This window comes from Sardina pilchardus, chromosome 3 (assembly GCF_963854185.1).
Source record: "Sardina pilchardus chromosome 3, fSarPil1.1, whole genome shotgun sequence".
Classification (NCBI taxonomy): Eukaryota; Metazoa; Chordata; class Actinopteri; order Clupeiformes; family Clupeidae; genus Sardina; species Sardina pilchardus.
The window spans coordinates 5,675,017-5,702,871 of record NC_084996.1 but is presented as its reverse complement, the minus strand read 5'-3'; the positions used below and the strand labels follow the sequence as shown (position 1 = coordinate 5,702,871).

Genomic DNA, 27,855 nt, shown 5'->3' with positions numbered 1-27,855 from the left:
ACAGTCCGTCTATTCAGGCCGGCTCCCTTCATACAGTCTCCCTCCCTCCCACGGAGGGGCTCAGATAGTCTTACTTTTGTTTCCGCTCCTCGGCCGCCCGGCACAATACACACAGAGCCGGGACTGTTCCCCCCGTCAGAGAGGAGCGGAGAGGAGTGGAGCGGAGCGCAGTGCTGCTGCTGCTGCTGCTCTCCTGACATTTCACTTGTTGTTTGTGACTTCTGGGCGCGCCGGCCCTCAGAGATAAATACTGCTTTTCAGGAGCCGCCCGCTGCTCCCGCCGCCACTGCCGCCGCTGGCCTCTCATGTGTGAGTGCTCAGTGGCAGAAACACTACACTACGCGCTCACACTTAACACTCCTGTCTCCGCACTCCCCTCAATGGCTGACCGCTCTTGGTGGGGAGGTGGAGGGGGGGGGGGGGGGGGGGGGGGTACACTCCCCATAAATAAAGCAGCTTTCCTGTTTTAATTGCGCGGAGGATTACGGCGGGGGTTCAGGCGAACGGCCGCGTGTCAAATCCACACTAATGCCATTCATCGGGAGAGCGCTCCGTCTCGGGCCGGATAACGATCTCTGGTCACGTCGATCCGCTAGCATCACAAGCGCTGCTTCAGAGCGCAAACGGAGAAGGACTTGCGCACATGGGAGCAATGAGGCGTGGGCCAGAGTCTCTCACCAAGGAGGGACGGACTCGTTCTCATCTCAGAGCTTCTGATGGCGGCAGAAACAAAGAGGGCACACACACACACACACACACACACACACACACACACACACACACACACACACACACACACACAGTACAGTACAGTGTTTTACACTGTAAATGTCACAGCGACCAGTAATATTCTAGTAACCACTACTCAAATTCCCATATTGGAAAGCTCATCAGTGTTGCTGAACAACATTTCAGTACATAATGGCGTTAAGAAAAAAAGCAAATGTAGCCAACTTTACAGTATACCGCAATCCTTTTCCCATACCTTCAGGATACCATCGCATCTAGTGATCTTAAAGGTACGTGAAGGAAAATTCACTACAACTGACCACAATTACAGTGTTCCCTGAAATTTCAGTTGGCAATCACTGCTTCTATTACGTCAGTATTCCAAAACAGTAGACCGAACAATGTCACAACAACTTATCTTTTACGATAACGGCAGAGCGACTGCAACACACACACAACAACCGTCTACTGGCATTCTTCCTTAATGAGACCGCTGGACGGCCAATTGGACAAATCTGCCGGGTTTGGGAGCCAGATAAGCCCGACTTGAAAGAGCACCTGGCCGTGTGATTTTCAGATGGGGCGAGTTCAGTTGTGCCGATCACACCACCCCCGCCTAACTCGCTCGCGAGCGCAGCACAGATGTTCTCCATCTCCACAGGCCCTGCCCCCCAGAGAAGGCCCTTGTGCGCAACGGCAGCCAGCCGCCCATTTCGCTGCTAATTACAGGAACAGAGCCAGAGGCTCCTAAGCAGTGTACACACACACACACACACTCACACACACACACACAAAAGACCCCTCAGCAGCAGATTTAGCCAGGAGTTAATGCCCCTGGGCCTGGAGACCCTAAAGCCCCTTCAGTGCTTCAGAGAGCTGCTACTGCTTCCACACACACATACACACACACACACTCCTTGTAAAAGCCCTCAGCAGCGTGGGCAGGGGCTTGCTGGCTCTGGTTGACCACGGCCGGCCGGCCGGTCTCTCCGCACCTGAGCTGCATTTGGTGCGTGCCTGCAAACACCGTGACGCTCGCTGCCTCTGTAGTCCAGGACACGAGCACAACAAACTCAGAGCAGATGGACTTCATACGGCTCTGCTTAAGACCTAAGCCCCCCCAAGAGGACCTTTCATTTCTCTCTCCCTCTCTCTAGTTGACCTTTGAACTTCAAGGTTCATCTTTAGTCCAAGCATCCAAGTGTCTTTAGGCAAGATGTCTTTTGAGCTTCTTCACCTGCAAAACACTTGTATGTCTCTTTTTACCCATTTTGTGAGCAACGTGCAACAAATGCAAAGCTTCTAGTTTCTAACTGAGAGATTGGATTTGCTGTGTTTCCTGTACTGGCCCCTTGGCACGGCCACATTACGAGCGTTCGGACACGTAGGGACTTTTTGTCAGTATTTATTTAGTCATAAAGTCGAGATCATAACAAGCTGGTCAAAGTTCAGAGGGCCAGGAGTCTCTGGCCAGTGTGCTTACAGGTATCTAAAATCGTACTCATGCTTCCTGTCTTTTGTTGTCTGAATAAAGAGGTTTCAAATGTCCACCACTGTGATACACACGGCCAATGAGAATGTCTTCCTTTTCGCTTGAATGGTCAAGTCACAAAGAGAGACAATGCAGACCTTCAAGTGTTAAAAAGATAGAAATCTGTACACATACCACACAGACACATTCGGAGCTGTCACACAGCAAAAACACCATGAAAGCTATTTTCTCATTTATAGAGAAAAGGGCACTTTAGCACCCAAAAATATTGACCAGTTCACATTAATATGGGGTTAAATAAGTAGAAACCACCTAAATTCAGCGCTTTTATACAGGCACGGCCTTAGTCAAAAGCAGAGGATGATGACTGATAGATGAAGGTAATCATGAAACTCACGTGTGCATGTGCGTACTTCTACTCCAATAAAACCATAAAACAACAACACTAAAACACTAAGGGTCAGGCCATGACAGATGGTTTCGGTTATCAATCATGTTGACCTAAAAAAAAAACAACTTGGGCACATGTCTTCTCATGCAGTGTATCTGACACGTCAGTGTGATGCCAGTTCTGCTAGGGGGCAAAACAAGGTGGCTGATTCACAGGGAAAAACTCTGAATGGCACTTTTCATGGGCTCAGCTAGGCAGGTAGTCAGCTGCACGGTTTTGGCCTGCCTGGCAAGATAAAGGCCACCCAAGCCTAATTCTCTAATGATTCATTACCATTAATTAGACCCAGTGAGAAACACCCTCTAGCATGCCAGCTCCAGTGTTCCCCAGCCCAATTAGGGAAGGGGGGAGGCCCTTGTGTTAGCAGTGGCACAGTGGCTTCAGGCCACCCGCAGTCACCCACAGAGTGGGAGCAGCGCGAATCATCCACCATCCACCCCAGTGGTCAGTGTGTGACAAAAACTTCCCTCGGTGGGCAATGTGCCACAAATGTGTCACAGCTCGCATACTTTAGCCTCTCGTTCTGACATTGTTTTCAGCTCCCGAAACTCCAGCTCATTAAAAACTTGAATACATGATGCCAGAGTAGCAGCAGGAGGAAGAGGAGGAGGAGGAGGACTACAAGACTCCAAACTAAGGCCAGGGCCAGCATGGCTTTTTACGTTCCACTCCATGAAACTAGGGCGTACTACTGCAGATATACACCCATGTGCTCCACCCAAACAGAAACAGAATGGAAGCTAGTAGCAGATTGGAGATAAAAGGGTTTGAAATAACATGCTGCCACAAGTACCCAAAACCTTGGGCATGGCAAAATTCTGAGGAATATTCCTGTTCGACTACTAAATAGAACACTCGGACATTATGTTTAATTTTGGAGATGTATTCCTGGGCCTCCTCCTACACTGGTCATACATAAAGGGGCCAAGACATACAGTAGAGCCAAGGGATAGGTCCTTTCAGTGCATGAACTAGGAGGATGAGTAGACCGTGACTGAAAGGCCACATTGATTTCAGCCATCTTGATCAGATGAACCTGACCTGATTATATCAGTCACCGAAACTGGCATTTATTCAATTACAACCTGTTTCTTGTTTAGAACCAGTGAACCACGGGATATCCCCAACACACCGAAATCATGTCAGTAGACTACGTGATAATTCTGGCTTTGGGACAAACATAACACATCTGGATTATGCCGAATTACCACAACTCAATGACAAACACTAGCTAGCACTGCCATCAGGGGACGCCAATAAGACCTTAAATCCAACAAATCTGCAATAAGACAAATCTTATAATTCTACATCTCTAATCTCACAAATGAATTAGTTTGTACATCAAGGGATGATTTTATGAAGGGGAGTGGAAATGTTTCAGTTAACTGTAGTAGTGTCCTTGATGAACTCAAAAGTTTGACTGTCAAGACTTGATGGTCTTAATTGTGTTGCTGTCTTCTTTTTAGCACTGGGGTGAGACTAAGCACTTCTGTCTGGTGACCTTTAACCTTTAAGAGTGTCAGTCCAGTTAATGTTCATCTCATGTGTGTGGGAAAAAAAAAATCCCTTGTCGAAAACCTTTGGTGAGAAACCATATAAGTCACACATCATAAAAATGAGCAATCTGATTAAGCATATAAACCAGCCTCAAGACCGTACATCACTTCTACTAACTCATCTCTGTGTTGGTTCACTCAAGATGTAGTCGGCTGATTAATATAAAGTCGACTTGACCCAAATCTTAAATCTGGCCCATATCCTTACACAGGATGACAGCTAGACAGAATCGGGATGCGATAGCTTCCCCCCCCCCCCCCCCAACATGTGGATTAGTGTTGACCCTAGATAATCAGAGGGAAACCTCGGGCCCTCGACTCCCTCAGTCTCAAGAGACTCATTCCGATTACCCACAGAAGCGGACATGGTTCCGGATTTCAAGGGCATAAATCAAAAGGGGGCAAAAAGAAGGAAATCAATAGCTAAATGGGCCAAATGAAAGGATGTGAAGTTAATCCTTTTCAAGCATTACTGTGTTCAGTTGATGCCTTTTAGTGCTTTAAATTTGGTCACACACACACACACACACACACACACACACACACACGCACACACTTCATCACTGCTCGTAATGGCTGGCGCTGGTATGTTAGGCTACTCCATTCCTAAAATGAGCCCGCACTGCTCCGTGCCAAGATTCCAGAGAGAGATCTGGAGCCGGAGCCAGAGTGGGCAGAGAGAGGCCGCGCCTCGTTCGGCCGATCGCGCCAGTTTGAGCCCTGAGAGACCGACCGACCGTTAGGATCCCCAAACCACGACTGGCCTCTGCTTCCTCTCAGAGAGCGAGAGCGAGAGCGCTGCATGACTTCATCTTCGCTCATTAACCCCAGCAGGGCAGATGGACGCCATCTCGCTGGCCCGAAAACAGGGGTGCACGGCCTCGTGTTGGGGAAAGTCAAGGGACCTTCACAAAGGCCTCCACTGTTGAGGGGGCGTGGGGGGGGGGGGGGGGGTTCTACAGTAGTAGCCTATGCAGGACCCTAAGAAGGCCCCTCGTCTGGCTCACAAAAGACCCATAATAAAGTCAGAGCATTTAGACAGACATGCACACAGGCCCATTCAGCAAGCCACAGGGAACCATTATCCATTCAAGGAAAATATGATCTGAGCGCCATTGGTATCTATGGGAAAAATGAAGCGGGCCTTCTAAAACAAAACAAAACTAAAAACAAAACAAAAAAAGAAGCACCAGGGCTTCTTTATCCAGCACATGACTGCTTCTGCTGGGAGAGCTGCAGGACCAAATTAAGCCTGTATCTGGTGCGTGTTGCTTTCATGAGAGAGCACATTTGTGTACATGTCACATCCCATGTGAAGTGACCACTTGAGAAGCATAGTATGGAGCAGGTCACTCACACACACACGATTCAGACTGAGGTTTGGAGAAGAGCGATGCCGGGGACCGGCCCGGCCCCTCACTCTGCGATCAAAGAGCACGTTTGTGTACATGTCGCACCATATGCGAAGTGACCACTTGAGAAGCATGGTATGGAGCAGGTCACACACTCACACACACACACACACACACACACACACACACACACAGAGACAGACACACACACTGCGTGATTCAGACTGGGATTTAGAAAGGAGCCATGCCTGAGACGGTTCCTAACTCTGTGATCAAATCAGCCAAATCTGATTTAATAATTAATGGCCTTGCGCTAAACATGTCACGGGGTTTCCAGTGAAGAGACCTCAAAAGCACTCCTGATAAAAAAAAGAGACCAGTCAGAGGCACGGGAGAGCGATGGGAAGAGACTTGAACAGGGACTCTGGACAAACACCGATATAGGGCAAGTAAACAAAACAAGATGGTAGATCAGCACGTAGTCGTGCACTGCCAAATAGAAAGGGTAGAACTGTACAAAGGTGTGTAGGCCTGATTTGCGCAACACGGTGTACCTATGCAAACCTGCAACAATGTAGACACAAAACACAGGCACCCTGAACAAACGTCACGAGTGGACCACAATGCTCACCATCAATCACTGGAAAGAATTCCAGGGAAACACCCACCTTCAAGATCAAATTGTAAAAAAAAACATCTAATCATGTGTCAACAAACTCTGATACACAGTTGGGGCATTTCTTTTATTGTGATTGAAAACCAGTGGAGCTATGATAACAGATTCACTGAGCAAATTATATCCCATTGTGATAGGTTGAGCATAACAACATGCCATAGTATTTGACTCACTACTCTGACGAGCCAAACATGAGAAGTGTATTCCATGCCTCAGGCTAAGATAAACAAACACAACCCAACATTACAACACATCATCTTTCACAATCTTTGATCCCCATATTGAACTTGAAAACAGACCCACTTTACAGATGTTTAATGTGGACAAAAAGAAAAAGAAAAAAAAAAACACAATTCCAGTGTTTTTTCTTTTTACTTGAAATCTCAACACACAAAAAAAGTATATTACAGCATTCCAACTATGGGACGCTTAGGGGTGTGTTGTTTGTTCTTAACGGTTAATTTCGAGGTGTCAAGGGTATTCGCTCGGAGGGTGCAAAGTTTGCACAGCGTCTGCCAGTCTTATCACGTGCAGAAGAGGTCAGTTCAGCTGCAAAGATTCCAGTCATTTGCACGTCCAGGCGTCTCATTTGAATAACAAAACCCAAGACTCGGCCTACGCTCGATGGGGAGACCACCGTCTAGATAGCACGAGACGGAAAGTCAAACTCATGTCTCGGCTCTTCCCAACCATAACCTGCACGAGGGCACGACACAGTTTATGTTCGTCTGCGTCCACATGAACTCAGTCAATGTGACGGGGTGAAAGACGATATCATTTCCATCATCAAAATCTTAGACAACCGTCTGGTTTCAGTAGGTGACAAGACATCTGATCAGTGTGACGAGACATACGCCTGTGGTGAGGGAAATTCCTCCCAGTCTAAACCGGCTCCTGTGTGTACATGTGTGTGTGTGTGTGTGTGTGTGAGTGTGTGTGTGTGTGTGTGTGTGTTTATCTGAAGAGAGGCCACTGACACCTGATTCGGAGAGCAGTATGATAGTAATAACTCTTTTTATGGCAATCTATAAAAGTAACCTTTGAAAGATAAGGAACATGTTTGTCATATTTTTTATTTGTGCATCAGGGGTTGTTTAAATTACGAGACAGGGTGGGGCTTTTCACAGTTAGCTTTTGTATTATTGTTATCATTAATAGAGAAGTTGAGAGTTGCCACTCAGACCTTTGGATTCCTTTTTTTCCCTTTTTCAAAAATCCAAGTGGGAAGTTCTCACTTCCCCCTCTGCAACGTCAATGGGCAAAAAGTGGACAAGTACACAGCTGTTGTTTGTACACTTCGCTCAATATTTACATATCGACTTGCGTGCGCAAACACTGGGATGTTGCGTCATATGGAAATCCAGCATATGTTCCTCTTCTTTCCATTCGTCATCCACACCTACTCGAACTCGACAGCACCTTGGAGCTAAAAGCGAGGCGACGCGCTTATGACTAACAGCACCATATAGGCGCCTTAAGCTTTCAAAAATCCTTTAAGTATTCTTAAGTGGCACCTTTTTATATGTGTGTACACAAATGAGTCGTTACATTTACTACTACTACTACTATAATCAGGCCGGTGGGTGGGCATGTCGGCTGCAAGTCTGCCCTCCCTGAAACCCTCTTCCTCCTCCTCCTCATCCTCCCGCCCCCTCGGGCAGACAGCGGGGTGCCGTCAGCACATGCCAGCGGATGGCACAGCTGTGCGGCTTATTATAATCCTGCTCTAATAACCTCCCAACTCTGGGCGCTTATGGGGGAGATGGCGCGGCACAGCTGTACCGTGGGGGTAATCAGTCAACTCAAAAACCTGCCCGACGAGTTCCACTTCCTGTCTGCGGCAGCCGCGTGCGAGACAGACGGGGTTTCTATGGCGACTGTCAACGCCCCGGGAGTTGACAGGCAGGCAGACAGACCGCCGCGAGGCTTGCTGGCAGAGCGGGCGGGCCGGCGGAAGAGTGCAGGGTGGACGCCGCTGTGGCGTCATCGTCGCCGATGTCAGCGCAGCGGCAGCTTCAAACGCGTGACGTGTGCGCGACCCCCAAGCGGTTGACGAGAGCGCGAAGGGAAAGTGATGAGGAGGCCTAAACGCTGTAAAGTACAGTGATTTAGCTTGGCCTGGGAGGGCTTCCGTCTGCATGTGGGCCTGTGTGTGTGTGTGTGTGATGTTTCAACTGCTGTTGAAGCCATCTCCTGCACACCGCTCTGCAGGGGTCTGCTACTCTGTGATCCCCTTGCTCCATCACACTGCTGGATGGGGGGAGGTGGACACACACACACACACGCGAGAGGCCACCAGACCAGCCTGAGGAGCTTTGCAGCTGTGCTACATGATTAAGACCAAAGGGTAACCTCCACAAGGGCTCGTGCCTATTACACACACACACACACACACACACACACACACACACGTGCAAACGCGCACAATAAGCCACGGGTGGGGTATAGTCTGAGCTGTAAAGAGACCTTGATTGGTCAAAAAAAAGTTTATATTCAAATAGTGCAACACTTGAATTTCTGGGCTGGACCTTACTCCCCAGAAATATGGCCTCATCAAAGAGCCACCGCTGCCTAATTGCACTGCCACATTTCAAATAGCTACAGATATTAAATATTAAGCTGACGGGCCACAAACCTTTGGGTGTGCACATCATGTTAACACACAAATGAGGTCCGGCCATTTGAGGAGATGGATAAACAACCTACTTGATGGGTTGACACTAAGCCAGAGTGAACTAACTCTCAGCATTAAACAGGCACCTTTCAGATCAACTCGGCAGAGTAGTCAGTCAATGATTATACACAAAACGCACACACACACAAACACACCCACACAAACACACAAACAAACGTAATTCTCCTCAAAATCACTAACACATGTTTACCATTACAGCTATCAGACCCCTTGTTGGCAAACAGGGAGTCATCAGATAAAGACTTCAATCTCGATGGAAAATCACAAACTACCCAGGAAGACAGCCACTGGTTACTACCACATGGCATGAGTGTGTTACATTGTAATGCTGTTGTATATATGTTGTATGTGTGGCCTGTAGGGGATAGCTATGGAGAGTCTGGAGAGTCTTTTTCCCTGATTAAAGCACTTTTGGCAGCTATCAACAGGCCATTTTAAGTTGCATAAACAAAGAGGTCTTGGCACTCAACTTGAATTTGATTGGATAGCCTTACATTTCTGTCAGTCGTTAACACGAAATTGAGGTGCTTTAAGAATTTGTGACATATTCATTTGGCTCCCATTCTTGGAAAGAAGCAATAACGCTTATTCAATTCCACCAAAACAAACTTAATCTTGTAGCAAAGATCTAGGCTTTCAGGCCAGCTGTGAGGAAGACCCTAAACTGAAGGATGAGCCTGCATCTCCACAAGGCAATGATGTCTGGCCGTTGTCCTCCACACTCCCCATCAAACAGTTCAGATGAGAGAGCACACAAAAAAAGACCTCATAAAGTCAAATAGAGGAAAGATAACAGACTGTCGTTGGAGGAAAAGGGAGGCTAGATGTCACTGGGCAACAACAAGCACCAAACACCAGACAAACACAAACACTAGAGCCAAGCAACAAAAACTGTGTATCACTTCATTTGTGTTCATATTGAACATGGAAGTAAACATTTCTTAAGCAACAATGATCTGTGCAGTTAGGCCTATGTTCATGAATCGCAAGAAGCTTAAATCCTTCTTCGAAAACAAACACTACTCTGGAATCAAAAGACAACCACGAAAAGACTAGGGAAGAGAACAGTCTAATAGTCTGTAGCTGTTATTGCTGTTGCTATTATTTGATGGTTTCGTTGTTTACCACTTGGGGTTGACAACGTCACTCATCATCTTTTGACAGGTACGTGTACCTGATGCATAACAGCGGCATGAAAATAAAACAAAACCACAGCGACGAGGACACCACCCATCACCACGAGCTCAATGAAAAACAAGCACCGACAGAAGGACTGCGCAAAAAAAAAGAGAGAAAGAAACTCTGTGAGTACAGTCACTGCCCTGTTCTCTGCTAAACCAGATAAACATGTTAAAACACGTCAAACACACAAGCCGTCGGTGGGGGGCCCCCCAACAAAACTTTGACTATGAGCAGCACAACTTCTGAGATGTGACGCCACAGATGTCGGAGCGTTGGTGTGTAGTCATCTTACAAAATATATTTTGCAATGTATAAATGTGCGCGATTACACCCAAAGCTCAGTTAAGCTCTGTTGTGGTGCTATTTAAGGAGACAGAATGTCTAAAACTAGACAGATGACTAGCCAAAGGCCTCTGGCCAGTCAAACTCCACCCAAAGGGACTCTCAGGACCAGGGATGCCGACAGGGACTAGTCAACTGATGTGGTGTATTTCGGCCACGTGTGATAACGGTGCCACTAAAGGTGATCTTGTGCTTCAGTGGGGTTGCATGGCCACAATGCCTGCAACGAAGCAGCAGTATGAGGGAAATACAACATATAGAATTCTACTAGAAAGGTTCTAGTGAAACTGATTCAGTGGGGACACTGTATGTGTGTGTGTGTGTGTGTGTGTGTGTGTGTGTGTGTGTGTTAGTGAGAGAAAGACAGAGAGAGAGACAGTCACAGCCATCTGCACCATCACTGCCAGCTACCTGCATGAGACCCTGCCAGTGAGTCAGCAGAATATTCAAGCACTGTAGAGTCACTCACAAATAAAACAGGCGCACGCACACACACTTGTGAGTGATGCTATGTGCCACACACACACACACACACACACACACACACACACTGGATGTGAGCACTAAAGGACCCTCTACCCTTCCCATTTCCTCCTCTGGCGTGCTTGATGAATGCCCATGTCTTTCTGAGCCTGGCCTATTTTTAGGTACTCGTGAGGCAGGCTGCCTGGAAGGGAGGGAGGGAGGAAGGGTGTGTGTGTGAGGGTGTGTGTGTGTGTGTGTGTTTATAGTAAGACAAGAGTGGTGTGGATACAACATATAAAAGTACTCAGCAGAGCAGGTTTACTGGCAACATTAATGTGTTATACTTCACATTTGAAAATCCACACAGAAATCTTAAATGTGCTTGTCATGGTTGAATGATTTATACAAACGTAGGGGGGATGGAGAGAGAGAGTGGATTCACATGTTTCCCAGGTGAGTTTTGAGAAGCAATACAACTCCTTCAGAGGAATTTTATTGACGCCCCCCCATCCCCCATCCCCCATCCCCAGTACGATTTAGAGAATGCATCACAATCATCGCAGGGAGAACCAAGACACAATAAATATGCTGCTTACCTCGAGAGCTGGTCGCCAGGTCGGCCACCTTCTGGAAGGCATCGAGGAAAGCTGCGGTGGCCACCACCGTGGTTCTGGACAGACAGAGGAACAGCACAGGGGTCACTGTAAGGTTCATACACCTCTCACTTCAGTCATCTTTAACAGCACAGGCAATAAAAAAAGCTTTCCTCCAAGAGCATATACATTCAGCCGAGATGAATACTTCTAAACACTGTGTGAAGGTTCAAGAACAAAGCTTATTAATGGTAGGAGTTCTTTGGTGCAGAGGTGCTTTGGTCCAAAAATAGTGGGAGAAACAAAAAAAACACGCTGAATATACATCAGAGCAAACAGGTGCTGGAGTATAGCTGCCTTAGGTTATCTGTCTTTGATCAACCATTCCCTCTATAACACTTGATATGATGGATTTAAGGCATACAGTAACTGATAAGCAACTCACTTTCCATCACGAGACAAATCCAACCCCCACCCTTACACCTTGATGGAGGGGGGGGGGGGGGGGGGGGAGGAAAAAGAAGAGGGAAGAAAAGTGCACTCGCTCAGCACGGCGATTTCTCCTCAATGTTTGGAATGTCTGACGGGGGCAGACAACTGTGAAATCTGATCATGTGTTTCAGTGTTTCCACTGGCTGCCACGAGCGAGGCGAGGGATTGGGTGAGAGTGAGGTGAGGTGAGGGGGGGGGGGGTATGGGGGGGGGCTGCCGCTCAGGGGGCACGAGCACGGCCGTGAGCGCTGGCCTGGCGCAGGCTCAACCGCCGCCTCGTCAAAACACGAACGTCATGTGCGGGGCCGCACAACTGGACAGCATGTGCCTCTCATTGGGCCGTGTTTGCGAGCCAGACCGTGTAAAACTTATTTAGCGTAGCCCAGTTTCAGTCGATGTGGCACCATTAAGACGAGCTCGCTTGTAAACCTCACTGACAATTTCACAGCTCAACACCGTCCACAAACTTGGGACTCTAACCCACGACTGCAAAGACGTTACTACAGCCACAGATGCTGGAGCACTGATGCACTCATCTCACAAGATATATTTTTTCAATGAATAAACGTCCGGCACTGTCCACTATCTCTCCATATGAGAGTCTCGGTCGAGCCCAGTCCACAAACTCCGACTGCAAAGACGTTACAGCCACAGATGCTGGAGCATTGATACATTTTGCATTAATAGATTTTGTAACGTATAAACGTCCGGCACTGTCCAGCATCTGACCGGGGATATATGCGAGCCTCGGTCGAGCCCAGCTGCCGAGGGAGGCAGCGGGACGGCACGGCACGGCAGAGGACGCAGCGCAGGAGGGGCCATTTCTTCGCAGGGTGATAAAAATACTCGCTCGCTCTAAAATAAAAGCCTCCTCCTCCTCCCTGGGACAAAGGAAATGAGGATCTCCTAATTCTTTTTCTATTTCAGGAGGAGACAGAGCTTCTGGCTTCAGCTGCAAGATCCTTAATCAGGTCAAAGGATGGCTTTAAAACACCAGTGAGAACTGAGAAGCATGTGTGATCTAAAACTACTCAAACAACTTTCACCGCCGCCCCCCTTTTTACACACACACACACACACACACACACACACACACACACACACACACACACACACACACACACACACACACACACACACACACACACACACACACACACACACACACACACACACACACACACACACACACACACACACACACACACACACACACACACACACACACACACACACACACACACACACACACACACACACACAGTGTTGACATAAGATGAACATAGACAGGGTCAGGCTCTATTCTTGTCAACGGCATTGGGTATGTGTCTAATTCCAGCATGGGACGCAGTCTTGTGGAGGGGGCCACACTGCGTTGGAGGGAAAAGACCATCAGGGCTCTGCCTAAAAAAATATTTTGTTTACAAATCTCCTGATTTGACTCTAATGTCAAGCAGCGAGATCAGAGTCGGAGCAGAGCGCTGAGGTTACACCGCAGGAAAAGAAGCAGGGCTGACTAAAAAACAGTAATTACCGAGCTTTGTAGTTCGAGTGCACAGACTAAATTACAGAGCTTTTGCCTTCGGGGCTTCATTTGGAGGCCTCCGAGCGGCCATTTCCAGTCCTGTACCCGTTCCACCCTCACAGAATGTTCCAGAAGTGGAGTATCAGACACCAATATGCTTTCAACCCCCCCCCCCCCCAGACAGGACGTCTTGGATTGTATGTGGTGTTTAAAAAACACTTCATCACTCTGTAATCATACCTTTCAGCACACTAACATGGGGACACTCGAGGAAATGCCTTACACGCTTTCAGGCAGCATCACCAAACAGAAACAATTCTCAAATGTCAGACTTCTGATTGATTTAAGCAGCAAATGTATGGCTTTCAAAGTGATGGGGGGGCAGAACCAACACATCAACAGAACCATGGTGACCAACCAGCCACTTCTGCTGTATTATTACGCTACTAGGCACTTCCATAACTTCAGACAGCACAATGGCCTCGGTGTGTCATCCACTGTTACGCTAAAGCAAAGGGAAAACAACCACAACTGCTGATGCAAGACCTGTTCATTGTCTTCTGTACCATCCTTGGGTCTATTTACATCACAACTCCGCAAAGACAGAGATAATTATGATGACTCACCTTAGCTGGGATTGCAGCTTTGAAGCTTTGCTTACGAAATCCTCCCAGACTGGATAACTGCTCTGTAAAAAAAAAAAAAGTGTGCAAAGCATTTTGAAAGTTCAGAAGAACATCATTCAACTTTGACCTTAACTTTAGCTCACACACATAGGCCTCCGTGAAACTAGGCTAAGCTCAGAGGGCACCAGAATGTGTGTCAGGTACCTGTCTTTGGGTTAAGACCGTAGAAAGATAGGACAGTCAAGTCACTCAACATTTCAGAAGAAAAGGGCATACCACACAGTCACACTAGCCTATATGGGTCGGGGTACGAGTCTGGGTGGGACTCTATCAACAACAAATTTGGACCCTTGCGGGTTGCCCCTAGGGCCCATAACTAGTACTAATGAGATATTTCACATTCCAAAAGACCTCGCTCCTATAGAGCGCCATTATACAAGTGGGGTGCAGGAATGCATTTGAGATGTCTGGCATTGATTTGTTGCCATCACTGTCCTCAGAATGTCACTCCATGCAACTCTATACCCATGTCAAGAAGAGGGGTTGGTATTCTGACTGAAAATATGTGAGCGTGTGTAAGGAAGTCTGTGTGTGTGTGTGTGTGTGTGTGTGTGTGTGTGTGTGAGGGTCTGCCCTCCAGAGAGAAAGAGAGAGAGAGAGAGAGAGAGAGAGAGAGAGAGAGAGAGAGAGAGAGAGAGAGAGAGAGACTAGGGCAGCATGCAACACCATGTTATTCCAGATGACATTCAACATAATTCCTGCTGGAGTGGGAGAGCCATAAATGTGCTGAACTCTACAATCTACAATAACAAATTAAGCACTGTGTGCACTACACTGGGTTATCTTCCCCTGCACAACATTCAAGACTACTACTGCATGTGTTTGCTCCTCAGTGTTCAAGGCCCCTAGAGGCCTGGACTCCTTAATGGTGTGTACTGTACAGTAAACTCAAGCCTAGTTCTGCCAGCTCTACAGATCCCTTGTGCGATTCCCCCCACTGAAAGAGAGAAGTGGTAGAGACACACTGCTGTGTATCACCACATCTGTATGGCAAAATGTATCAAGCTCATGGGACCTGTCATTGTAGGGCAATTACAACACAAGCTCAATAAGATACCAGGGCATTCAAGATTGGAGGTGAAATGGTCAGACAATGTTTGCCATGTTTATCAACCAGCCAACAGTTTGCAGTGGACATGATCACCCTCAGCATAGGCCAAGTGGCCTACATGACATTAGTGGTCAAATCAACATCTAGCAAATGCAGGTGTGCTAAAGAAAAGAGGAACATGTGTACAGTAAATCACTGCAGAAAGTTGTTTGTTATTGTTCACCTTTTGGTTCTCAGTTGTGCAAAAAACTAATCGAAATGCAACAAAGTCCGAACGTTTTTGTGACAGACTATGCCATTACCTTGACCTGAGCAACTTAAGGTAAGTTACAGCAATGACAAGCTGCCCAAACAACCTTGCAGCACGTTTAATTAGCCGATTGCACAAGCTCATTTGGCGTAATTGATGATCATAACGTTATGATTTTGCATCTAGCTAGAGGTCAACATCAGGAAAAGGCACAACTTAACGTTACACTATGACGATGCCTATTTAAAAGTTTCTTAAATCCTCCTAGATTCGCTATAGTTAACACAATACACACGCTATTTCACTCGATTTAATGGAGTTCTGCCACAGAAATCCACCCAGATGACTAAACAAGTTAACGTTAGGCTATGTCAGACTGATGAAGAAATGAAAACAACAAAACAATACAACAGAAGTTACTTTACCTTCATGTCACCGATTATGGTTTGGAAAAGGCCTCCAAGTGCACTGCATTCTTTTTCAATAACAGCCTCCATTTTAACAAACAACCTGGTCAGGTATGCCTTTCTAACTCACTGGCTAGCCGACGACTTTTTCGCTTGGGTGGTTAGCACGTAATGGGGCTTGTATTAGGTGTCTCTCAGATCAAAAGAAATTGCCCACTTCAGAAGTCTTCCGACAAATCGTGGTATATTTGGTCTTTTTATGCCTCTATCCGAAAGAATGAGAAAGTAGCCTATAGTTATTTTTCTGTCACGATAGATCCCTGACTTTAGCCAGCTAATGAGAACTAACGAACAAACATTGGGGGATGCAAAGAGTGGACGGCGAGATTTAAAACCCCACTTCCCCACAATGGTACGAATTCCATGACTGTGAGATGCACAGCCCCCGAAAATCTGATAACGTTTAAATACAAAAATTCTGACGTTGATTGTATTCCCAGTCTGAAAACGTAAGCATATGACTCCTATGGGGACAAGTAGTATCCATAACACAAATTCCAATGGAGGTCCCCGTGAGTGTAGTACTCGCGTCTACAAACACCAGCCGCAGCTCCAGAGTTCTGAGCCCAGTTGTGATTGCGCGTCCATGGCTTCTCCCATAAAACCTAAGCGCGCGCCTCATTCGTCACCCCGCCCCTCTCAAGATTTGGGGGAGGGGTGGAAGGATGACTTGTTTTCAAAGTTGTGGAGGATAGCCTCTGGTGGTTATCAGAGGGACTTCAGCTTTCACCTCTTTGCACAAAAAAGACGTTTGCTTGTTTATTTTGGATAATTGATTACAGTGTGATTTCAGATATTTATTGATTTTCAGTTGTTGTTTTATCATAGAACAAGTTCTGTTGGGTAGTGAGCAGAAGTAATTTAATGTGTGTGTGTTAAGGAAGGGAGTGATGGAGGGAAGAGCCACCGGATGGCCAACAGGAGATACTGCACCTGCTGGTGCACCTTCAGTCCACATGCCCAGGCATAGATATCTATGCCCAAGCTGGTGCCTTGTCCATGTCTTGAGGATCGGACACTTTAGGGGTTGTGAAGACACTCCAGGCCAGCATCTGCAAGACTGGAGCCTGCACAGGGATGTAACTTTGAGGTTGCTATGTGCTTAGAGAAGTCATTTGGTGGCTGGGCATCAAGAAGAAGACCAAGACAACAACACCACTGCACTCTCAGTACAGCGACAAATTATTGGAGCAGTTCAACCGCACGTTGACCATCCAGTTGACGATGCTGTCCGGCTGCTGGCAGTGACACTGGGTCTCACAATTACCCCAGGTCCTCTGGGCATAGCATACCAGATGGAAATGCAGGAGTCCCCTGTTGATGTTCAGGAGAGAGCTGTTGACCCCAACCCCCCCGTCCCCCTAGTGGTGGAGGATGAGCCTGAGCGGAACCACTTTAGACTCTCTGCTGGGAGGGAGGTGCACAAATGGGCCTGGTGGTCGATGGATGCTGCAGCAGTCTGCCAGAAGAGTGAGTGTATACAGGACACCCACAACAGGGGAGGGGATGGGGCACTGCAGGAGTGTGTCTGTGGCAGTGGAGGCACTGGGTTTATCCGTGTTTGCTGACAGAGACTGATGTAGTACTGGGTGGAGCTGGTTTGTCCATACTTAGGCCTACTAGAGACTGCCTGATTACATTGACATTTACGTTACATGTAAGTCATTTAGTTGAATTATCCAAAGCGACTTATAGCAATTTACCATAAAGTATAATAAAGGAGTCAGTATAAAATATTGTTAGTGTGACAATAAGTACTCACTTTGAATAGAAGAGATACCGGATACTGGTTTGTCTGTGTGTGAGATAGAGAGATAGAGATAGAGAGAGAGAGAGAGAGAGAGAGAGAGAGAGAGAGAGAGACTGTCTGATGTATATAGTATACCAGGTGGAGCTAGTTTGTCTCTGCTGACTGACAGAGACAGAGGCACTGTCTGATGTAGTATACCGGTTACCGGTTTGTCTGCATGACAGACAGACTCTGATGTACTGGGTGGAGCTGGTCAGATGGAGGACAGTGGATCTCCGCCGCTGGTTAATTCCTTAATGCCAGTCCCTGATTCACTGATTCAAAGACTAGGACACACAACCTATACTTTGTATATAAAAAGTGATAAATCATGACCCCCCCCCCCCCTGTATATCCTTTCATGATAAAGTGTTTGAAATGGAGCATTAAATATTGCAAAACAATTTCCAATAAAATGGGAGATTCCAGTCCTTCTGATGATGTTTAAAATGAAATTTCCCATGGATACAACTATTTGTTGTTTTCTGTTGTTATTGCTGGTTTCCAAGTCAGGTTTCAGTTTCAATTCAGTAACAGAACTCTGTGTGTGTGTGTGTGTGTGTGTGTGTATGTGCGTGCGTGCGCGTGCGTGCGTGTGTGTGTGTGTGGGTGTGCGTGTGTGTGTGGCGCAGGGGAGGTGGAGGGGGACTTGAGGCTATAGTCGTTGGCGAGTTAAAAACAGCTTTTTGTCATGGACAGATCATTTTTCAATTCACATGTAGACATCCATGCTGCAATGAAGCGAAAACTTCTCCAAGAGGAGGCTCTCAAACTTGATTTCAACAATTTCACTGAAAGGTCTGGCAAAGCCACAATGGGAGAAGTAGGAAGAGAGCAAGAGGGAGAATGTATAACATGCAAAGTGTCACAGAGAGCACACCTTGTCACCTAGTTGATTTGATACCTGAGCCAAAAACAGAAATTTGAGATGACGGGCAAAAAAAAACTGTTTAGAAGAATGAGAGCAGGTGACGCTATACCGTCCAGACCAGGGGTGGATGTGAGAGTGCAGAAGACCAAGGCGTTTTGGCTGGAACGCAGAGTGACAACACATTCGTTCTGGTCAGCAGCATGGCCTGCCCGATAGCTGTGGCTCTCCTTGTCCTGGTTCTGGCCATGGACACCCAAGCTCAAGAAGACCCACTCTTGCCCTTTACAGAGTGGCTGGACTCAGAGGAGCTGGTGATGCTGAAATGGGGCTTTGACGACGTCCAAGGCAACATTACCTTCGAGTTGTGCGTAAATACCACGGGCTGGATCAGCTTTGGCATGAGTCCCAACGGGGGCATGACTGGAGCTGATTTGGTCATTGGAGGAGTAAACCCAGATGGATTTTATTTTGGGGTAAAGAACAGAAATTATGCTCGAACTTTTGTTTTTTAAAATCTTTCTTTTTTCTTTGTCCTTAACTTTATTGGTCAAACACTCCCACTTCCATCCTCTCTCTTGCTTTTGTAACAAAACATTGACTGTGACGTCTTGGAGGTCTTCAATTGAATATAACCTCGCTTAATTGATCATTTGGTCATTTTTGAATTTCAGAATCATGGAGCTAAGTAGGTTTCATTCATCCAGCAAATTTCAAAGATCTTCCACCATCTTCTCATTATCTTTTGCAGGACTACCATGCCAATGGAAATGAGATGCCTACACTTGACCAGGAGCAGAGCTACAGTCTGCTCTCTCTCACTGAGACCGATGGACAGACCACTATGAGATTCGAGAGGTCCATCAAGTCTTGTGACACAGATGACCATCCTATTACTGTGAGGCACAAACTCAACCAATTGTTATTTTACCAAATCAGTTACAATCAGCTTGTGAGATGCTTGTAGGTGAAGCTTGTGATACATGCTTGTGGCTGAAACAGTATGCTTTGACTGTCTTCACGGTGTCAAATATTCAATATTTAATGATTAATTTAACTTCTTTAAAATTCTTATTTTTGTCTTGTTATGTTGTAAAGCATTTTGTGCGTCTATAAATGTGTTATATAAATGTATATCACACAACACTTACATACTTACAATAATACAATATTACTCTAGACAGGCCTGTAAATCTCAAGGAAATTGATAAAGTCATGACTGGTTTCAAAGAAGGCATTAAATTATGAATAGTCATCTGGATGACTGTTGAATTGTCATTTGATTGGACCGTTTGGGCCACTTCATTTTACAAAGAATCAGACAGTTCTGATGCATTGTCCATAAAAATGTCTTTATCATGGTTATTGAGGACAGAGAGTAATTTACCAGACTGAGGATCCTTTTACATTCCTCGTATTTACATTTACCCTACAGTATGTAGACTATTCATGGCAAATGATTTCCTGAAAGGACACCATTACAGTCCAGTGCAGATGTGTGTGCCTGCTCTCTGGCTGCCCAGTTCTTGGGCTAGATGTTGTTTGCACCTTACTGTACCAGCTGAGCTGCGGGAACATTCATGGCATCAGTTTACTTGCTTTTCAAAGGAGTCATTGGACCACCCATGTTCTTTATAATGAAAGCAGTCACAACTGTAGATAAAATAGGAGAAAAACAAGTTCTTGATAGAGGTAATGCCCACGCTGTGGGTCTTTGTGTTGCTACAGTAAGGCCATAGGGAAAGGAACACCTTCCCAAGCATGTTTTCTTAAACAATAGGTGCATAAGCTGTAAATAAAAGGAAGGAGGTAAAAGATACATGTTGGTCCATTGTGCAGGGAATTTAGCTGTATTAAAGCTATTTGAGAGTGTGTGAAATGAGATAGCTAGAGGGTGGTGGAAGCTGGAAAGTTCAGAAGAGTTCGGAAAAGTTGGCGACGGATATCAGTTTCTCATGAAGTTGGTTTTGTTGTGTTTGTTGCATGCATTAATTTCTAGGTTACTTGATGGCCTTGACAACCACAAAAGTTTAGTGGAAAATTGGTGACCACTTAATCAAGAGGTCTACATTTTAATTTGCAGTGATACATACTGAGAATACTAATGTTGGAATGTTTACCATAATATTTTGAACAAAACTTCCTTTATCAAAATGTTTCCTTAGACGTCTTGGAGATCATAAGTTATGTGGTATAAATATCAATATCAATCATCACTCATCTCCCAGTTTGATCTACATACTATTGCACAGTGTGTCTTGATTGGTCTTACAGAATCTTTAAGACTTGTCTATCCACATCTTCCTCCCACCTGAACTGCAGGAGCTTCCCGTCAAGCTGATCTATGCGTATGGGCAGACTGATCAGATTGGGTATCACAGACAGCTCCGAGGCACCAAGGAGGTGAATCTGCTCAAGTACATGCCTCGCTCCATCCCAACCCAGAGCCAGTACTTCGACCTGACCATGTTAAACGTAAAGGACTTCTCTCATGTCTCCTATTAAATATAATGTAAGAACGGATCAAGAAAAATCAATCAGTGGTTTGAACTGAATAACTTGCTTTGCAGTTCACAGTTCCTCCTGCGGACACCCGTTATGAGTGCAGGGTGTTGAACGCGCCCACATTTGCTGAGAAACAGCACATCTATCGGGTAGGCAAGAAACGCTGTATTGGAACTGAAAGGATAAAGGAGACTGAAAGAAAATGTAAATTCATAATTTACAAGAATGTTTTTTTTAATAATGTTTATTAATGGATGATTATTAATGAATTACTGAATTAATTAATTAATGTCTATACTATGTCACACAAAAATAAATCCTATGGCAGAAAGTCAGTACTACCGAGGGATGGAATGGAGTAAAAGTTAATATATTTATTGGAAAGGAATTAATTTTCTTTTGGTTTTAACTACATTTATGTTGTGTATTCCAAATGAGTGAATTGAATCGAATCGAATCCTTTAACAAGAAGCAACATGTTTCACTCAAGGTTGTGTTATAGGCTACTTTGTTGAAAATGATTCCACATGTAAATCCATGTTTGCTCAAGTTAAATGTAAGTGTTTGATTTGTCTAGATTGAAAGACATTGTTTTCTGAGACTATCTGATGATGTTGTGCTGTCCTTGTCCATAATCTAGATCCAGCCACTGATTGATCACCCGGATGTCGTGCACCATTTGCTTCTCTACAAATGTCTTCCGCATGTGAACGAAACCTTTCAGGAGCAATGCTATACTAATCCCAAACACGGTGCCTGCTTTCAAATCATGGCTGCATGGGGTGTAGGAGGCGGGGTGAGTCCAAGTGAATTTATTGTCTGGTTCATGAAGCCTCTGAATTAGCAAGGAAGTTGCTTTGCCTCTCTTTAAACACTGATGAGTAAATATTCATCTTTTTGATCACAGGACTTTGAGGTCCCAGAGCATGTGGGGATTCCTATTGGAGGAGACGAGGGGGACTGTATGTACAGGCTTGAGATCCACTACAATAATCCAATGATGATTGAAGGTACTACGCAGAACTGTCTAAACTCTATTGTATAGAAGGTGATTGCACAGAGCTAGATGCTATACACAGATTTACCTTCCACTTAGACCCTCAGATCCGAGTAGGCTTAAATCACTGAATGACTGCATTAGTGAAAAACTGGATGTCAAATAACTTTCTCCAGCTAAATTCTATCAAAACAGAGATCCTAGTCATTGGGTCTCAGCACATGGCTCAAATTTTGCCATTTTTAGGTCCTTTACAGGATAGAGTCAAGCCTGTTGCAAAAAATCTTGGCATCTGGTTTGATAATCTAAATTTTGAACATCATATTGGAAAGCTTGTGCAATCTTGTTTTTACCAATTTAGGAATATCTCCAAAATAAGACATATCTTATCATTCAGAGACACAGAGACCATCCTACATGCTTTTATCTCCTCACGCCTAGATTATTGTAACAGTCTTTTCACATGCCTCACTCAAAAGTCCTTACACAGGCTTCAAATAGTCCAAAACTCTGCTGCCAGGCTCCTAAATAAAACTAAACGGTATGAACACATCACTCCTGTTCTAGCATCACTACACTGGCTAATATGCTGGAGAATTGATTTTAAATTTTTGCTTGTTACATTTAAAGCTCTTCATGGCCTTTCCCCTGGTTACATTTCTGATATGCTAGTGCCCTATAGCCCTACACGCGCATTAAGGTCTGCAGGCAAAGGTTTATTGACCATTCCTGAGTCACGGCTTGCAATTAAGGGGACAGATCTTTTTCAGTGTTAGCCCCAAAGCTTTGCAGTTTTTTGTTCCTTTAGGGGGAAAAAAAGATATATTTTCTTTATTCTTGCATGTTGATATGGTCTTATTTGTATGGTTTTTAGTCATTTCATTTTTGTGTTATTTTTTGTTCTGTTTATTATTTTATATGTATATCACGTTGAAGCTATGTTTAGAAAAGCGCTCTATAAATAAAGATTATTATTATTATTATATTATTATGTAGTTTAAATAATGTTGCCTCATACTGTTATGAAACATTTCTTCCGGATAGTCCTCTCAGTTTAGGCATTTTAGAAGTAAAAGAAAACTACAGCCAGTTGGATAAAAAGTGGTTTGTCTGTCTCAAGCTAAGTATGAAATAATGTCTTGCTTTCATTTGCTTGTAGAAATCAAAGCAAATGATTAATAAATGTAAATTTTAGTGGACTGCGTGGCATCTGTTATCACAGCGGGACCCTTTGAGTTCGTCATGTATAATGTCCAAAATGTCTGCTGTGTCCCCTCCTCTTCCAGGTCGAGTGGACAACTCAGGGCTGCGCTTGCACTACACATCCCAGCTCCGCAAGCATGATGCAGGCACTCTGCAGGCTGGTTTAGCAGTGGCCCCTGGGTACAGCATACCACCCAATACCACATCTTTTCACACATATGGTGTGTGTGACCTGTCCGCTAACACAAAGGTACATCAGTTTGTCCGATCATGTAACATTGTCACTGGATGTCATCTACATAAAACACCAGATCCTGCAGATGTTTGTCACGTCAGAGGTACTAACCAGAATGTCTTGGCTCAGTGACTTACAGTAATCCTTTTTTCACTTGTGCGTGTGTGGGTTCCTTACGCTCAGGATATGCAGGTGTTTGCAACTGGACTGCACACTCACCTGGCTGGGAGGAAGGTTCGGGTGGGTCACTTTAGGTGAGATGAAGATGACTCATGTCACCAGTATCACAACAAAACTTAAATGAAAGCATCAGACTGAAATGTATACAGTTGCATTGTTGTAATATAAAAAGTTTGGGCTAGCTGGAAATTAACCACCTTTATTTTTCATTTATATTTGGTTGGCATTATTATCAAAAGCGCCTTACATCAATCATTCAGAGAAACTCAGAGTTCAGTACTTTGTTCAAGGGCACAATTAAGGTCCAAGGTATTTGTTGGGAATAGAACCTACAACTTTTCTGGTTGCGTGATAGCCCAGCTCCTTAACCACAATGCTACCACCACTTTACATCAAGTATTTTATACTAAAATACACTGTAAAAAATGTCCGTAAAATGAACACTGAAATGCTGTAAAATCGCTACATAAAAAACCTGTAAAGGGAATTACAATGAAACATTGTTTAATTTGCAGTGTAATTTAGTAAAATGTTAAACTAAATATAACTGTAAATTGAAAAGTAAAAAAATGTTCTTTACACATACTTTACGTGTTCAAAATACTTTTTGATGTTATTGTGACACACAAATACTGTATTATAAAAACAATGCAATCCATATTAAATGACAATAACACAGTGTTAATATTACAGTGTGATTATGTAGGCTAGACTTTAACCTGTTTTTTTATATATATAAATATGAAATGAAAGGTTTCCAAAATGCCAAGACTGCCACCAAGTGTAGTCCAAGCAGCAAAACACATTATTTGAACCAAAACGTGTGGAAAATGTGTCAGACACGTCTGATGTTAACCTGAGGCATTTGTTTAGAGTTGCCTAGCAACAGAAGTGACCTTGCTTATAATTTGTTAAACAAAACGATCTATATATAAAAATCTTTGGTTACTACTTCATTTATTGGCTATATTATTAGTTTGAAACACTGTGGGACATTTTAGCTTAGGCTATCCTACTCGGTTGATGTTGTGATCACCGGATATAACCACTGATGTAATCGTTTATTAGGAAAAAAAATACACCGTAGACATGAAAGCATTAGACCTAGTCCGGTTTAAATATCCAGCTGACGTAAATACATGTTATCTGAAAATGGTCGTTGAACTTTGAGAACCATGGAGCGGTAAGTTAATACAATGTAATAACACAATTCTAAAGTCAAATGCTAATATGAAATTGTGTGGTTGTTTCACTCCCATAGTCACCATGGTAACAGCAATATTGAGACATTCACAATCAACAGAGAAAGATCTGGTGTTATAAACTGTAACATGTTCGTATTCATTGAACATTTTTCTCACAACCATTGTGTTTTAACACCCTTTTGCAACGCTAATATAACATAAGTTCTGTGTTTAATATACAGGTTTAACATGTAAAATCTACATGTTTTCTGTAAAGGCAATTACTGTATTGCTGTAAATTTTACGGAATTGTTCCGGTAACCACAGCTGCCAGTTTTTTTCCGTAAAAACTACGGATTTTTTTTACAGTGTATACCAAAGGGGGCAAAGGAATATATATGATTATCAGCAACTACGTCAACATGGACATTAATATTCCGACCTTATTCAGAATAAGACAATATTGTAATTATGGGGTTTACATTGTTGATAGACTATTCTAATCATATTCCTGTGTGTAATGCAGCAGAACCCGATCATTACTAGCAAAGACAGTTGATGGTGTAAAAGGTTCTGCACCGAAAATTCGAATAGGACGTTATAATTTGATTAATGTGTATAGCCTACAATGCACCTCAATAATGCGGCTAAAATCGGAATACTCTTATTCAGAATATTGTCTTAATTGGTTTAATATTGGAATATTAATGTCCATGTAAACTACTTTGTTCTTCAGCCTCTTATCTATTATGTTTCAGGGAAGACAAACAGATTGGATTTTTGGCCTTTGATGATCACTACGACTTTGAATTTCAGGAAATTAAAAACCTGGGCAAAATAAAAACTCTTAAAATGGTTTGCATTTATGGTTTATTATCACGTATATGTTTTATGAGATTGGCATGCATTACTGATTATATGTTTGCACTTAGAGACCAAGAGAATATGGATATGGTTTAGATTGTGACAGTATAGCAATTTCAAACTTTCTTACATTTCTAGCTACTGTCTGACTGAATCTGTCTGTCTGAATTATGCCTGGCTTTGATTTGCAGGGAGATTCTCTTGTGGTGGAGTGTACATATGATACCTCTAATCGCACTGGACTCACATGGGTCAGTAATGTTGAGTATTATATTGACTCAGTAAAATACTGAGTAATTATATTGAGTATATTACAATATTGAGTAACCAAAGCTTTGAACTCCACTTCATCACCAACACTTCTTTCTCCCGTCAGGGTGGCTTGAGCACACAGGAGGAGATGTGTCTGGTATTTGTCCTCTACTATCCTGCCTCCAATATAAGCAACTGCGTCAGTTTTCCTGACATCGAGGCCCTCAAGACCAAACTGGGAGCATCAACAGATAAGTAAGACAGGACCGTGACTTACAAAAAAAGAACAGTGGGAGTGTACCTCACCAAATGCCCTGGTTTATTTGAATATAATGTCATGGAAGTATATCGAGCAAACAGGGTGTTGCACCAACGACTCACGGCCTGGTGGGTGCGTTAGTTCCAAGAGTATATCACAATCCTTCAGTCAAAAAGAGACCAATGGTGGCATCAATGTTGCCGATGCAAAGTTTAATCCAACAAGTGCTACCCTATAGTGCAAAAAGTTTTCAGTCCCATTCAGACCATCATCAGTGCAGACCATCATCTTTTTGCACTGATGATGGTCTGAATGGGACCGAGAACGTTTTGCGCTATAGGGTAGCACTTCACACTCACTGGCTGGATTAAACTGCATCGGCAACATTGGTGTGTGAGTTCTCTTTTTGACTGAAGGATGGAATTCTATAGGAAATACAATAGAAAACCTGTTCCATCTCTATTTTTACCTCAGCTGGGTGGCTTGTATTGATATTGTGCCAACTGTGTTGCAGCGAATTGTACATGACGCTCAGCCAGAAGACATGGGATGAAGAGGCAGTCATTGAGTATGAGAGGACCTTGAAAAACATCCCACAAGACCTTATGGTAGATGATGGAGAGGCAAGTGAAACACAAATACTTCATCCAAAATGGCATATTTGTTTCTGCAGGCCAATACAAGCTCAAATCACAACGCCATATTCTATGGTCATTCAAACGATGCTGCCCATAAGGAAGACATTTTCTTCATCTTTATCATATTTAGACACTGACCTCCCTCTCAATGAGACTCTTTGAAGGCTCAGGTTTTCACTGAAATTGTGAAAGCACAAACATCAGTTTACACACTCTTGGAGACGTTACCCTAAGCCTTTTTAAAATATATAGAAATAATTACAAATATAAAATTCAAATAAACAGATATACTTCCCTCTCTTATTTTGGCAGAACATGCACTGGAACCGCATTGACAAGATCAGTGACTTGATGGAGAGTCCGACACCCAGCTGTGACAGAACTCCACCGCGACCAGGGCCATCAAACGCATCCAACATGGCCAGAGTGTCCTGGATTCTGTTGCTGTTGATCTGGGTAGTCATGCGTGCATTCTAATGTTAGCACCATCCCAGTGTCTTTTCAGGTCAGGTGGCTGAAATCTCCACACCAAGCAAGCACCGGTGGTTGATCACGTTAAACCCTAGTTATTCTGTCGTGCAGTGAGCCTACCTTTTTAATCTGATAATATTTGACCTGATCTTCATATGATATATAGGCCTACCGTCATTTTTCTGGTTCATAATTACATTTTGCAATAAAATGTGATTAACAGTTGCTGTTGTAAATTTGTCCTCTGTATTGTTTATTTATTTTTTGCGCAACTCTAGAAAAAAAGCAAATGAACTGATCAGTATTGGTTGTACAATGTTTCCTCCTAGAACATTAGCCTAAGATCCAGTTCACCTTAGCTCTTGTTGAAAGCAACATTTGCACAAGGACATGCACTGGTTTTTGG

The 27,855-nt window shown here is 44.2% G+C and overlaps 2 protein-coding genes across 4 annotated transcripts in view; one reads left to right on the top strand and one right to left on the bottom strand.

Moving 5' to 3' along the window:
- LOC134076456 (protein MTSS 1-like) overlaps positions 1-16,560 on the bottom strand; it is a 33,989-nt gene extending 17,429 nt beyond the window's left edge. For both annotated transcript variants that reach the window (XM_062531526.1, XM_062531524.1), the window contains exons 1-3: positions 15,963-16,560; positions 14,177-14,238; positions 11,537-11,610 (exon numbers count right to left, since the gene is read on the bottom strand). In XM_062531526.1, coding sequence (XP_062387510.1) covers positions 11,537-11,610; positions 14,177-14,238; positions 15,963-16,034 — 208 coding nt within the window. In that variant the 5' untranslated portion in view covers positions 16,035-16,560. The remainder of the gene's footprint in view (positions 1-11,536; positions 11,611-14,176; positions 14,239-15,962) is intronic.
- LOC134076457 (DBH-like monooxygenase protein 2 homolog) lies at positions 15,382-27,621 on the top strand. 2 transcript variants are annotated; one of them, XM_062531527.1, is made up of 14 exons: positions 15,382-15,609; positions 18,953-19,137; positions 19,413-19,559; positions 20,984-21,136; positions 21,232-21,315; positions 21,807-21,962; positions 22,074-22,176; positions 23,450-23,616; positions 23,785-23,855; positions 25,724-25,820; positions 26,021-26,080; positions 26,206-26,336; positions 26,855-26,963; positions 27,291-27,621. In XM_062531527.1, the coding sequence occupies exons 2-14, from the start codon at positions 18,979-18,981 to the stop codon at positions 27,453-27,455; spliced, it is 1,602 nt and encodes a 533-aa protein (XP_062387511.1). In that variant the 5' UTR covers positions 15,382-15,609; positions 18,953-18,978; the 3' UTR covers positions 27,456-27,621. The 2 variants fall into 2 exon arrangements, with proteins under 2 accessions (XP_062387511.1, XP_062387512.1); XM_062531528.1 differs by lacking the exon at positions 18,953-19,137.
- The last annotated feature ends 234 nt before the right edge of the window (positions 27,622-27,855 follow it).